This window comes from Zeus faber (genome assembly GCF_960531495.2).
Source record: "Zeus faber genome assembly, chromosome: 1".
Taxonomy (NCBI): domain Eukaryota; kingdom Metazoa; phylum Chordata; class Actinopteri; order Zeiformes; family Zeidae; genus Zeus; species Zeus faber.
The window spans coordinates 27,636,808-27,651,594 of NC_137193.1; the positions used below are offsets into that span (position 1 = coordinate 27,636,808).

Genomic DNA, 14,787 nt, shown 5'->3' on the forward strand with positions numbered 1-14,787 from the left:
GCACTTTGCATTGAACTAATACGTCTTGGCAGTTCTTTGGAAAATAATCACTCAAAATGAATTCAAAGATACTGTTTTCCCCCTTTGGCTTGTTAGGGAGGGGGCAAATGCAGTCAAGCACTGTTGCTTTTATTAAATAGACTTTGTGATTCCTCTTTGATTTTATGAGGGGAAAACAGACAAGAAGTGGTGCAGCAATCCAAAATGTATTCTCCCATACAGTTGGCGACAAAGGAAAGAGAAAGAATTTAGGTTGTTGGTGATTGAACACGTTTAGGAAGTTGCATTTGAGTTGGAAAGTCTGGGTTCAGAAAGTGAAACTCCACTCCATTTAACCATGTGGATTTGCTGATTCGCATCAACCAAGATGTCCAACGACTGGATCAGTGCGATTTATCACCAATGTTTTAGGGCTGTCATATGATTGAAATAAAGAATTGTGAAAAGTCACATGATGTTTGTAATTATCAACTAATCGCAATTTTTGAATTTGCCCAAATTTGACTAAAGAAATATTGTTGTGTTTAAAACTCAGTGCATTGAGTCATAACCATACCACAACTTGATTATTTAGAACAGGAACATTTAATAATCTTTATAATAATGTACTTAATGGCATTCTCACCAGAAACAAGCCACTAAGACAACCTAGCCTTTTTAGATGAAGCGCCATGGTAAATTATGGAGTAAGTATGTTATTAACATTGACAGTGCTAAATATAATGCATTTTATAAACCTCCAACAAATTAGTTGGAGGAATTTGTTTAGGAACATTATCGTTTTTATCCAAGGTTAGACGTCAGCAGTGGCAGATTAAGGTGGTCATTGGCCCATAGGCTACACTTTGTGTGGGCCCCCCCTTACTCATCATGCCTTACCAGAAAAAAAAAATAGCGCCTTGTGTAAAAGCGTGTTAGTAACATTACAGGGGCTACATGCACACACCCCAGGCGCACTGGCACACACGCACACATTGAGACAGCCTTTACTGCTGTATTAACAGAAATGTTACAGAAAAAAGGAATTCACATTGCATCTGCAAGCTGGTCACAGCTTTTAGATTTTTAAACCAGTTTATTATTTACAAGTAATTATTGACACAAAAACATCCAGTTTTTACTAAATGAAATCCCACAACAACGGAAAGCAATTGGTAGACTTGCGTGATGCAGCACGGGACGCACAGGTTATTTGTTTCGGGACAGTACCTTAACTCAGTTGTGTTTAAAAATGTTGTTTCACACAAGTAGGAAACAAACAAAAATAAATACATCGACAATTACTGCCGTCTAGCGGAGAAAAAACTCAAATTACAGTATGTTCACATTTAAAATTTTCCATACAAGTACAAAAACCAGGAAACAAAATAAATCTGTTCAGCCTGAACACAGCGCTGCGTACAGTACACACGGCACCGAAGTTTCAGTCCGTGTTGTTTTTGTCCGATCACACGTAGTTCCTCGAGACGCATGTGGGGACGTATTCTAATGCAAGGTGTGGACAGACTTACTTAGAGCTGTCCAATTGTGATCGGAACACCCAAGAGGCATGTAAATGCCAGGACTATTTTTAACTAGTCCCAGTTTCGAAAAATAATTCTCCTCGCTGGCATTGGTTACAGGCTGGCCTCATGCCATGGCCCACACATCTATGCAATCAGTTGCTTACATTAAAAACGTTTCGTATGGGCCAATAAGGGTCAAGGTTTTTTTTCTCTGAAGTAAATTTAAATAATTAAAAATAGTTCAATCCGGGGCCCTTGCACACGTGGGGCCCCTAGGCTCCAGCCTAGGCTAGCCTGTGCATTAATCCGTGCCTGACGGTGAGTCAAAGCAGCAGGGCTGAAAACCACAAACCCATTTACCTAGGATTGGTTCCTTTGGTGGGATGGAAGTCATATGGTGTTGTTGCATCTGAGCCCTGATGGAAACTTTGAGTTATTACCTCTTGCATTAAAGATATCCTGCTCTCGTTCGTTTGATCCCAAAGGGCAGATGCTTTCCGCCATGATGGTTTTGAGTAATTTTGAGCTACAAAATACAACAAACTGAACTTTTTCACTTTTTTTACCCTTTTCCAACTGCGTCACAACTGGTCAGTTTCAGCCACAGGCAAAGTTTGAAGTAATAACTGTTTTAGGGATGACTCATGTACTTAGGAGTAGGAGTAAGGAGGAAGAGTTCTGAATTAATTTAGGTTGAAAATGCCCAAAAATTGGGGGTTTAATGTGGCTCAATGAGACAGTATTGCACAATGTTTTTTCAAAATTCTAAGGTCATATGACATATCATAGATAGATAGGACCCATATCATATACTGTAGATAGGACCCACAGTTGAGGGTGTACATGTATAGGGTAAGAGATGGGGAAATAATATAAATTGATACATCAATTAAGAAGCATTATTGTTGCTTGCATTATTATTAAGATACATGTTCCCCTTGTGTCAATCAGCTGTATTTTAGAAGATTTAGATTCACTTTGAATTTTCAACAGTAAATATAAACACTTGTCCCTCTATGAAATCAATTAATTTAGATTAGAATTTTTTTCGGACATTGATAATAACACAGGACATTGTTACGTTTTTTTTCCATGTTTCCAGATTTTTCATAACCCCTACATTTTCCACCACAGTGGCATTTCATGACACCCAAAATCTGATTTAATTTTCAGGATTTTTCTATTTGAATTTCACCTAATTGAACCTCATTGATATCACATTTTTGGCCAATTTCCCACCTTATTAACTCATAGAAAATTTTATTTGACATTGTTATCCTCCATCTCCTCAACACTGATACTACAACATTTTCGGTTGTGGATATAAACTCCATTCAACTGCTGTCCACAAAGAAATCGAAAATGTACCGTTTTTTTTAACTTTTAGAACCCTGTCGGGCTCCAACGTCTGCCCCAAGACTCCACCGGAGAAGATGGTGCTGTAAGTCGACAAGCGATGCATTATGTGGGATTATTATTGGAGTTTTAATGGTTTTAAGTTTCTATGCATGCTTAATGTTTGTGTTGACCAGCGTGTGTGTGTGTGTGTGTGTGTGTTTGTGTGTGTTTGTGTGTGTGTGTGTGTGTGTGTGTGTGTGTGTGTGTGTGTGTGTGTGTGTCTGTGTGTGCGTGTGTGTGTGTCGTGGCAGGAGGGCTGCAGTGGTGAGGGCTGCTCCCAGGGCATGCCGGGCGTGCCGGGCATGGCCACCACAAAGGGAGAGAAGGACGAGGAAGGCAAGCCGGACTTTAGCCCCGCAGACAACTGCGAACGGGTGAGGTCGGGCTGGAGGGAGAGGAGAAAGGGGAGGGAGGTGGTGGAGGTTATTTGGGGAGAATGTTCAGCTTTAGGGTCCGTCATGATTCTTAGCAATACAGAATCATGCACTGCATTATGGAATATACACAAAATGAGAAGGTGCTCATTTTTGTATGCTAGTCCCTTGTGGAATGGCTGGTGGGTATTATTTTGGATATTTTGGGGGATTCTTGAGTGTTAACTTTTTCCTGTGTGGACTTGCAGTGCTTGGAGAAGCTGAACAGGGAGCAGGCCACTCAGCCGGTCAGTTGGAATTGCACACACAGACACTAACGGATTCTCAGACTTAAGACACTGAAGATGATGAATACAAGTGAATTTATCTTCATTTTTTTCATCCTCATTTAGTCCGTCGACCGCACCGGAACACCTGGACAACCGGGACAACCAGGAGTACCGGGGTCATCCGGACAAAAGGGAGAGATGGTTAGTGAGGGAGGGGAGGGTTTAATGTGTGTGTGTGCTGGTGTGTCAACTTGTCCATGTGTTCATCCGGTTTGGACAGGTGGTTGTGAGCAATAAAAAAAAATACCTTATTTGAGCCAAAGGAAAAATTGCTTAAAACAATTAATTAGTAAATCAAAGAAAAAAATATATAAATACTATAAGAAATATAGAATATAATGGACAATTAAATATGGAAAATACATTTTATTTGATAACATAAATAATTAGAATAATTGTCTCAAGTGATGCTCTCTTGGTACAGTACACTGTACATGTGACCAACTGCGGATTTTAGGAACATTTGGTGCCGTTTGACTTTTTTTCTTTTTATGTCATTGAAAATGAAGAGTTGGAGCTTCAAAACAAGCTGCGACTTGTGCGAATCAAGCAAATAATTTTAAAGCCATGGCTTGTTAATGACGAGGGTGCGACAAACTGTATTTCTAAGATAATCACCCTCAAAGTTTTCTCCACACTTGGCTTCATTAGCAGCTAGCTTGCAAAATGCAAATGGTTTGGAGGACCAACAAAGCCACATGGCTACTTGCCACATGGCCACTCCCAAATCACTGGAACCATGCCACGGCCCTTTTCCGACGTGTCCGTGACGTTGAATGTGACGCACCAGAAAAAAACGCATTTCTCCTGTCAATGGGAAAGGAGTAATGCAACCTTAGGTAGTATCCCATTTTTACACCAAAAAACGATATACTAAAATTGACACAAGCTATTCCCAAACTGGGGTATGCGTTCCCCCAGGAGTACGCGTAGTTACGTCAGGGGTGATTATGATTTACATTGTCAAACAGTCCAGGGATCGAGACTACTCATGCCCTGGGACCATTTTTAAATTAAAATTTTCCCCATTAACTGCAAAATGACAAATTGTGCGGAGTGCGCATCTACCACTGTGACTGCGGCGGCTGGTTCTTTGTAGAGAGAGTGCGCATGTTCCGCTGCTGATGAAAGATTAGACTCTTTTTTGGACGAGGCACTCAATAAAGAGTCGTTCACTAGACTTGCATCACTAAGTTCTGTGTGGCTGCCGGTAACTTGCCAGTCTTAACACGGACTGGTAACATGGAGACGACTGCCTTACGTGGTAGGCAATATAGATATCCAGACGTCTTTATATGATTGCAAGCAAAATTAATGCATTTTAACGCCAGTGATTTATATTTTCTTCTAATTGGTCCAACCTTCCATACTGGGAAAAGAAAGTGTACTTTCTGTCAACATAAATTCATGAAAGCAAATATTTAAATAAGAATACAATTGTTTATTTCCCAATAAACATTTGTATTCCTAATCCTTTGAATTGTCTTGACTGTATGCCAAGAATCACTAGGGACGACTTTTAACTAATTATATGAAGTAATCACAATGTGAAGAAACAACATTTTAAATTTGGGACAATCCATGTTAACTCTGGGATTGTTAAAATTGTTTTTCGGGACAGTGGTGAAAATAATTAGTTTGGAGTTATTTGGAGTCAGTCTATTCCAGTCCATTTCAATTTTCAAACTGCCCGATACATTTGGATGATGTTTTTCTCGCTTGAATGAACTGAACCTGAACTGAATGAAAAACGATTGAAGACTGAAACTACACAATTCACAATTTCACTATATGTGTGAGCTGGTGCACAAATAGGGTTTTATATGAGATGGCTAAAATGATGGATAACTCAAACTGTCTTATATAGGCTGTATGTCTTTTTGTGTGAGTGTATCAAGCGGGGGGGTGACCCTAACCCTGACCCTGAACCTGACCCCTGTGCTAGAGGGGGTACGTAGCTGGAGGTTGAATTTGTCAAGCGGTGCCTGACTGTAAAAAGTTTGGGAACCAAACTTTTGAGTGGACAGGGAGCAAATCCGTCCACTTTGGGGCCCCCACCTGTGTTATTATCAGGGCCTTAAAAATTTTATCGTTGTCGAGATGATTAAGTAAGGATTTTGGAAACTAGCTTTTCTTTTAAAATAACTTTTGATTTAATTTAATAATTAGCCCCTGCTGCACTTTTTGATTGTGATGAGTGAGAGGATTTGTCTGGATCCTGAGACTGGACCAGTTGAGAACCATCGCTTTGCTATGCTACTGTTATGACAGCCATAGTTGAACCTATAAGTTCCTACCTAGCGTCCTACCTAAACGAATTGCATCCGTTACACCTAAATGCGCCTTGTCCTTTCCATCATTGCAGGGAAGTCCAGGCCAAAGAGGACAGTCAGGACAACCAGGACACATGGTAAGTCTTCCCAAAAGACCTTGCTAAGAGTATTCTCCAATAATCCAATAATCGAAATAATGCCGGCTTCTTCTCTGTGCATTATTCATATGAAGCACTGTAGCAAAATTGCGCCCATGTCCATTTGATTACATCTGTATGTTATTTGGTTGGTGGCGCGTGTCCGGACTGGGGGGACGGACTGTAATAAAAAAAAGTCTTACTTTCAGCGTGACGCCCACACCGCCGCTTTGATTCCATCTTATACTACAACCAGTCACAGCCAGAGAGGCCTCAATCATTTATCAAATATGTCGGCGGCGACCCTGTGAAGTGTGTCGCCGCCATTGTCTCGCATTCGTTGATTACTTCTATGAGCAAAAAAATTTCACTGCATTTAGTCTTTTTTAGGACAGGACCATTGGGTCTTTCCGTCCGGTTCGTTTCAAGCTTCAGAGCTCTGGCAACATGAAAAAACGAGGCGCTATTTTTTGTCTTTTTTTGCGGCGCTATTTCCCATGCATCCACAGAGCCCCCTCGTGGCCGCGGCGGGAACTGGTCACGGTGAAGCTCCGGGGGCAGGTTCCATTGTCCCGGCCTCCCCCGCTGTGATGCTTGGTTCCCATCTGATATTTACCGGGGCTATTCAGGGAACCAGATGAAAACCGGAACCGAAATTCCCATAGAATAATGAGTAATTTTACATAATTGTCTGAGTGGTTAGTTTGGTGTTTTTTATGTGTGTGTATTCCTCAGGGTCCTCCTGGATTCCCAGGCCCACAGGGTCCGTCTGGTTTACCTGTGAGTTCAACGTCACGGTTTTTTTCTCTCGTGTTTACCGAGCTACTTTCATTTCTCTCGCTTTCAAACTATTTTTAATGCCCGGCCCCTTCCCCCCTGCTTTTCCTCATTGCAAATTAATCTCCAATACCGATCAGTGCTCCTTTTAAGCTCTCCGTCTCTCTCTCTCTCTCTCTCTCTCTCTCTCTACCCCGTTCTCGCTCTCTCTCTCTCTCTCTCACATGCTCTGTCGCGCTCTCTCTCGCTCTCTCTGGCTCTCTCTCTCTGGCTCTTTAATGAAAGTTATTTCAGATGAAGAAACGATTCCATTGTCTCTCTCCAGTTGTTCAATTATTCGCCCTGTCTAAGTGATGGAGAGCGGAGCTGCTGTGCAGAATCCGGAATTCGGAGGATGAGAGATGAGAGGACATGGTCCGAAAACAAGCAGTGGGGAGGGCAGGAGCAGGGGATGAGGAGAGAGAGAGAGAGAGAGAACATTTGAAGATCGATGTACAATGTATACATAAGAAATATCGAAGAATGACCAAATTTGGCGATATCCTAGAGTAGGCATCCTACACCTTCACCACCCTTACACTCCCTTGTGAAGAGGTTGTTTTACCACGAGGAAGAGCCTTCAACTATCCCTCCTCATTCTAAGTCACGGTCTTCCACTCTCCCCCTTCTGTTTAGGGTCAACAGGGTGAGCGCGGGTCGTCTGGACTCCCAGGGCTGAAGGGTGAACAGGCGAGTTGTCTAATCATTCCCATAGTCATTCGAGTCATTCCCATAGTCATTTTCAAGTGTAAAGTGCCAAAGACTAATGTGGTTTTCATCTATTCATTATGGATTGCATGTTTCCTGACCACCAGGGTGCGCCGGGGACAGCAGGGTATCCGGGATCCATGGGACAGCCGGGACTGCCTGTAAGTCATACTTTGCCGCCATGGACCCCTCATTAGCCAAGAATGAATAGGATTGACAACAATCTGATAACACTTATGAATCGATGGATGGTTTGAATGGATGGTCTAATCGATGGAAGGACGGAATGATGGTCTAACGGGTGGATGGATGGATTGCTGGATTGATCCTATAAAGGCAAGGGGGGATAAAAATGACCTACCATTTGTTTGTGTTTGCCAGGGACTGAAAGGTGAGCGTGGCAACACGGGAAGCAACGGCGTGAAGGGAGAATCGGTAAGAAACTTCCCAATTTGACTTGAATTCAAACACATTCGGTGTCTTCCATCCTTTAACCTTCCTCTCTCTCCCTACTGCAGGGCCCCCCCGGCAACCCGGGCTACCAAGGACAGGCTGGCGCACAGGTCAGTGTTTCAGCTCCCCTGATGTTCTTGTAGTCTTTGTTATGATCCACTAGCTACAATAGCAGAGCACGCCAGCGGAAAAGAATGTCAACTGTCATGAATAGACTTGCCCCGCCTGACTTCTTCTTTCATGTAAACTGCAGGGAGCTAAAGGAGACACAGGTCCGGCAGGATCCGGGGGACCCAAAGGTGAACAGGTGAGAGCCTGGTTTTTGAACACAAGTTGATGGTGAACTATTTCACCACCACTGTGCGATGATACAATAAACTGTAACGTCTTCATTTGCTTTCCTTGATAAGGGTCAACAAGGGCAACCTGGATTCCCAGGAACGCAGGTGTGTTAAAATATGGGCTTTTTCGGCTACAGGTCTTTCCTATTTTATGCTAGGGTATAAATTTACGCTTTGTGTATGTATGTTTGTGTGTTAAGGGACCACCAGGCCCTCCTGGTAAAGCTGGAAGAGAAGGACCCCCCGGGCCACGGGCTGAAAAGGCAAGGCCGAATAATCACAGCTGGAAATTAAAAATGTTAAAAAAAAAAGTAAAATACAAACTATCCAAACTCAACATGCTATGCAACGAAAACAGTGCGGGACTCTCTCTCCAGCAGCTGTTACACCCCTACGGACAGATTGCTTTATTTATATGCAGCCCCCCAACTATGTTGACTGAAGCCGGTCGGTATCTGGGCTCCCTCCAAGATCATGGAGCTTCCTGCCTGATTACTCGGGATGTTTTAGAAACACCTTGTTAAACCAACTCTAGGTTGTAACAGCAATTTTCAATGTACAAGGGCAGCAGAGCAGAAGGGAAGTGCATATGATTATTCACTGATCAGCCACAACATTAAAACCACCACTAATAACTACTAATATTGTGTAGGTCCCCCTCATGCCGCCAAAACAGCTCTGACCCGTCGAGGCTTCACAAGACCTCTGAAGGTGTCCTGTGGTATCTGGCACCAAGACGTTAGCAGCAGATCCTTTAAGTCCTGTAAGTTGTGAGGTGGGGCCCCCTTGGATCGGGCTTGTTGTTCCAGCACATCCCACAGATGCTCAATCGGATCGGAGCCGAACCCCGGCCATCCACATGATGTAGAAGAAAACGTGATTCATCAGACCGGGCCACCTTCTTCCATTGCTCCATGGTCCAGTTCTGACGCTCACGTGCCCATTGTAGGCGGTTTTGGCGGTCAGCATGGGAACTCTGAATGCAGCGAGCTGCGATGCAATGTGTGTTCTGAAACCTTTCTATCAAGATTCAAGATTCAATATCAAGAGATTTATGCATAACCAGCGTTGACTTTTTCAGCAATTTGTGCTACAGTAGCTCTTCTGTGGGATGGGACCAGACGGGCTGGACTTCGCTCCCCACGGACAGGTGCCAGGTGGAACGAGATGATCAATGTTATTTTCGTCACCTGTCATTGGTTTGAAGTTGTGGCTGATCGGTGTATATTTTGAACTTCACAAGCCATGTTGCTATAATACCTACACTGCTGGTGGAGACTGAATTTAGAATGAAATTTCTCTTGCTCAGGGTAACGACGGGGCCCAAGGTTCTCAGGGGTCGGTTGGACCAGCAGGACGTCCTGGTTCCCCAGGGATGATGGTACGTATGCCATTCTACTGTAAGGTCCCACGAGTATTGTTTCTTTTTTTGGGGGGGGGCTTTTGCTGTGTACAATTGAGGTTGAGGCAGCCTATTTTCTGTGACAGGGGCCTCCAGGCATTGAAGGAATGGACGGAAAAGATGGTAAACCGGGAGTACGGGTAAGAATTTCTCCATGCCTATCACCTAATGCTCACAGATGTACACAAAGTTATTTCGTACGGTCGCTTACATTTTTGTATATTTAAATGACCAATGAATGCATGATGTGCATGATACTATGTGGATGAACCACGCCCACACGCAATATTGTGTCTTCATCTATTAGGGCGAAGTCGGCCCTGCAGGGCCAGCGGGACCTCGGGGAATCCCAGTGAGTATTACCTTTCACCTCTGACCATTCCATATTGGACCTTTCTGTGTCACAGAGGTTGTATTAGCACCATGGACAACATTGAAACAAATGACTCTTGCCATAGAAAGATGGTCCTGTACATGAATAAATCCCCCCAGACCACATACTGTCAATTTTCTTATTTATCAAGCAATTCGTTTTGTTCTATAGATAGCAGTTTACATATGACAGGAGTGGGTTTTTTTTGTTTGTTTTTCTGTGGTCAAACATTTACAGTAAAGTCATTTATACACATCTGGATTTCTAGATAGTAACTGAAACAAACCAACCTAATGATTGCGCCCCCACTTAACATCATGTTATGAATGCTAGATTGCCGACAAACAGCAATCTAATATCCAAATCAGGCTGTTAAGCGACAAATGCATGTACTCAAGGACACCTGCCTACTTGCGATAGCATTGAAGAACATGCATGAAGTAAGACATTTTTCAACATGTTGGCACTGAGGCCGCCATTTGTTTCCCATTTTAGAACATTTCACTTTGCTGCATGTTACTCGTATCGACTGCGTACAAATCACTGGCCGCGTCACCCAATTTGAAACTCCTCTCTAACTTTCCTTCGTTGGCCCACGCCCCTTTCTTCTCCTTCTGGAAGACCTTCCCTTCTCTGTGCATCAAACGCAGCCCCGCCACATAGTGACTTCAATGAGGAAAATAATCGATCTCCCCTGCCTCCGTCTCTCTTGCCCCATCTTTGTGTATCACGGCGAGCAGTCTCGTGCCGAGTAGCAGGTGTCAAGGGGGTATTAGCGACACGTGTGCCGCTTTGTTGGAGGCGTGTACGCTTGTAAAGTTCCCATCTAATCCGCTTTTTGATGTCTCTCCTCAGGGATTCAAAGGGAAGACGGGCCACGTTGGCTTCCCAGGGCAGAAGGTTTGCCAACTACCCACTGTTCTCTCTCTCCCTGCCTGTCTTGCTTATACTCCTAAAAAGGCTATTAAAGAGTTTGAAGAGACAGCGCTAGACTTTGGGTTGTATTCCCATACAATCCCTTTTTTGCTTTCATCGTGGATTGGATCTTTTTCCCCAGGAAACTGTTTCATTGCTGTGCATCCTGCCAATTATTTTATCCCATTCTGTAATTTACTAAGTGGGTTTATTTTTCCCACAGGGTGATATTGGACCCGTAGGTCCGCCTGGACCAGCAGGAAGAGCGGGAATGGAGGTGAGCAGAGGAGAGCTGATTTGATTCGATTGGATTTGATTTGACAAGATGGCATTGGGTTATGTTAAAACTGAGACTCTTTTTACACCCCGAATTAACATGCGCCTTGGGTGATCGGATTGCAATCGAATAACGCTAAATATGCCCAAGACGCATTAAGGACAGATTGTGATGTGATTTGATTGCCCGAACCACCTGCGGAGCTGGTCAGAGACACAGCTTGACCAATGAATGGAATGCAATAGCATTTTCAGTCCACCTGCAGAAAGGCGGAAATACAGTGTAACGTGTTTTGTGCATGACTACCACTTCATTCCCAAATCTAAATGGCATGCCATAGCTCAAATAGAAACAGGCCTTCTGCTGTTGTCTAAAGGGCTTTTTCCTCTGCTTTGAAAATTAAGAAGTCTGGGGCTGCGGGGGCCCCTGTGAAAGGCAACCTTGATAGGTTATCTCGAAAGCGCGAGAGTGAGAAAGTCAGGGACAATGAATCGCACTTCTCATGAGTCCATGCAATTCTGTGCAATTTTTAAACTGGTGTCATGGCGTTCTTGGAACTCCGTAATAACTTTCTCCTCCATTTTGATCAAATGTACATCTCACCTGCTCCTCTCCCATATGGTCATGCTGTAAAACCATAGGCTGCAAAGGACAACAGGTCAAAGTTCAAATTTGGGTTTAGCTCCACAATGCCTGGTTTGAACTCTGGTTTTGCCATTGGTTTTCAAATGGCTCCTCTTAAGAAACCAATGGTTCCTCCTAGGACACCAATGGCTCCTCAAATAAACCTATGGCTCTCTGAGGAATTATGCATGAGTGTAGGTGCCTTCAGAGAGATGGATTGGTTTTCTGTTTTGTTTTTTTTCTCTGTATTTTTTTTTAATCATGCAAGGTGTGACCTTGTCACGAGGAGACACAACGCAACTTAACAAACTAACCTCATTCCTTCAAAATGTACAAACAGAGACGTGATATGAATTTTACACAATACAATGCAAATGGTCCCAATGTTGGCTAAATGAGGTCACTGAAAAAAAAAATGTAATCTGTCGGAATCATATCTAGATACACTTCAGATGATAACAGAATAGAATATAATAGAATATCTCTTTATTGTCATTGTACAAATAGGCTACAACAAAATTTGTCCTCTACATTTGACTCATCCTATACCTAGAAGCAGCCTCAGTGCAGCGCACGGTGACCAACTCCAGTTGTTTTGCCAGTGCCTTGGTCAGGAGTACAGACAGGAGTATTAACCCTAACTCGCATGTATTTGGACATGTAGGTGGGAAGGGGTTCCCGAAAATGTTCTCAATACCTGGAAAAAAATTAAATCCTGAAAGAATGCTATCGCAGCAAGAAATAGCAGAGTTTGCGTCTGAATTGTAACCGCTTCCCCCACCATCCTGTGATGGACAGTTGTCTACAGTAGTCCGCCATCTATGCACATCCGAGCACTTTGAGATTGATTTATTCACCTTGTGCCCTTTTCCCGGCAGGGTGACCCCGGCACTCCAGGCCCTCAGGGAAGACCCGGACCCCCCGGTCACCTTGTGAGTGTGTGATCTTTGACCTCAGGTGTATTTCTCTATCTATCTATCTATCTATCTATCTATCTATCTATCTATCTATCTATCTATCTATCTATCTATCTATCTATCTATCTATCTACAGTATCTATCTATCCATCTATCTATATGTGTGTGACCCACTGCGTACTTTAGGGTCATTTGGTGGCTTTTGATTTTTCCGTATCATTTCAAGAGGATCAGAGCTTCAAAACAAGGTGTCACTTGTGCAAATCAAACAAATATTTTTAAAGCTATGACTTGTTAATGACAAGGGTGTGGCAAACCCTGTTTCTGAGATAATCACCTTCAAAGTTTTCCCCACACAAGGTCCATTCAGCTCCCAGAATGCAAATGGGGTTGGCGGACAAACAAAGCCTCATGGCTACTTAACATACTGCTGAATGGGCCAATCACAAACAGCTCAACAACACACAGCTAATTTTCTTTTAAAAAAAAGCTTTTATTTATCAGTAAGAATATACATGTTTTATAAAGGTGGAATTATTTTGGAGTTTAAAAGTACGGACAACACAACAAAATGTAGTCATCAATATCAATATTATCAATCAATATTATGAGTCTCTGAAAATCTGAAATCTGAAAATCTGTCACCAACCTCAACGGACTTCATCACGTCATCAACTTCTTCCGTTGTAACAACAATGGACATATCGTCGGTCTCCTCCAGTGGTTCTTGAAAATATTCCGTTTCATCGTCACATTAAGTTTGAAATCCGCTGTTGAAATGTTGAAATGCTCTCCAAGTGCGGAGTAATATCAGATTCAGCATCGCTGTCGTTCTCTGCGTCGCTGTTGGAGAACTGCCTCAACGTGGAAAATGAAGTCCAGTACACGCTGCTAACACTGACTTGGATCTATTGCACTGGTCAGATTAAGGTCCGAAATATGATTCCGAGCTTCTGCCACCCGCTTCGCGTAATCCATAACGATAAGTTTTCACAGACAAGTGAGACCTAAACACCCCCGTGCTGCGCTTTAACTATCTGTTTACGGAACTGACGTAGGTGCGTGACGCGAAGGGTTTTTCTTCTTCGCCATTTCACAGTAACACACATTTCACTGAGCCAATAACAGTGGCTCAGTGTGTATAAAAGTAGTACAATTAAAAGGTTGAATTCTATCAAAACTGTTTGGCATTGTGACTTCACATCACATGGAATATGGATGAATGATCTTCACCTGGACGGTCGCTTTAAGGGAAACCATCAATCGGCGCGGTAAGTGAACCGTGTTTCCTCATGTAATCTCATGGGAATATTTAACTCCACAGTTTAACGTTTTATTTTTCTACTATTTATAAATCAAACTCAGTTTTGAAAGGATGTTGAGAGATTAAAAAAAACACAAAAAAAACACAAATCTGGAAAAATCGAATTTTCCTTTAAGAAAGGTTTTTTGGACTTATTTGGCTGCTCCTGGAGATTTTAGAAATGCACAAGATGGCAGCTTTTGCTGTGGTGGGTCATATATATATATATATGTATGTCTGTCTTGTTATCCTCACTCAGTCAGTCAATATTGCTGGGTGTTTGTACATAAAGGGGCAATAAGCATAATGATTGTTTTTCTACGTCACGTGGACAGGGTCCCACCGGACCAGCTGGAACCCCGGGAACCCCTGGCGCACCAGGAGTGGTGAGTGAGATGATAAGATAGGATGCCATGTTAAAGTGATTCTGAACGAGCAGTTCATCTGAATACCTTCAACCCCACTTTTTCTCTTCCACCCTAGGGCACCATGGGAAGTAAGGGTCAGGCTGGAGAGAGGGGTCTTCCAGGGATGGTCGGCCTCGCCGGACCACCGGGACATCCGGGGTTAATGGTCAGTTCAGAGAATCTAAATCCACAAACAAAAGAAAACCCAATAGAATAACCAATCCAATTCATTTTA

The 14,787-nt window shown here is 43.0% G+C and overlaps 1 protein-coding gene across 5 annotated transcripts in view; it reads left to right on the top strand.

Annotated features, from left to right (window-relative positions):
* col16a1 (collagen, type XVI, alpha 1) overlaps positions 1 to 14,787 on the top strand; it is an 82,454-nt gene that overhangs the window by 60,729 nt on the left and 6,938 nt on the right. For all 5 annotated transcript variants that reach the window (XM_080004716.1, XM_080004719.1, XM_080004718.1 and 2 more), the window contains 21 exons: positions 2,893 to 2,946; positions 3,155 to 3,277; positions 3,526 to 3,564; positions 3,670 to 3,747; positions 5,972 to 6,016; positions 6,752 to 6,796; positions 7,469 to 7,522; positions 7,648 to 7,701; positions 7,922 to 7,975; positions 8,059 to 8,103; positions 8,247 to 8,300; positions 8,404 to 8,439; positions 8,535 to 8,597; positions 9,644 to 9,715; positions 9,823 to 9,876; positions 10,044 to 10,088; positions 10,965 to 11,009; positions 11,248 to 11,301; positions 12,804 to 12,857; positions 14,481 to 14,531; positions 14,629 to 14,718. In XM_080004716.1, coding sequence (XP_079860842.1) covers positions 2,893 to 2,946; positions 3,155 to 3,277; positions 3,526 to 3,564; positions 3,670 to 3,747; positions 5,972 to 6,016; positions 6,752 to 6,796; positions 7,469 to 7,522; positions 7,648 to 7,701; positions 7,922 to 7,975; positions 8,059 to 8,103; positions 8,247 to 8,300; positions 8,404 to 8,439; positions 8,535 to 8,597; positions 9,644 to 9,715; positions 9,823 to 9,876; positions 10,044 to 10,088; positions 10,965 to 11,009; positions 11,248 to 11,301; positions 12,804 to 12,857; positions 14,481 to 14,531; positions 14,629 to 14,718 — 1,209 coding nt within the window. The remainder of the gene's footprint in view (positions 1 to 2,892; positions 2,947 to 3,154; positions 3,278 to 3,525; positions 3,565 to 3,669; positions 3,748 to 5,971; positions 6,017 to 6,751; positions 6,797 to 7,468; positions 7,523 to 7,647; positions 7,702 to 7,921; positions 7,976 to 8,058; positions 8,104 to 8,246; positions 8,301 to 8,403; positions 8,440 to 8,534; positions 8,598 to 9,643; positions 9,716 to 9,822; positions 9,877 to 10,043; positions 10,089 to 10,964; positions 11,010 to 11,247; positions 11,302 to 12,803; positions 12,858 to 14,480; positions 14,532 to 14,628; positions 14,719 to 14,787) is intronic.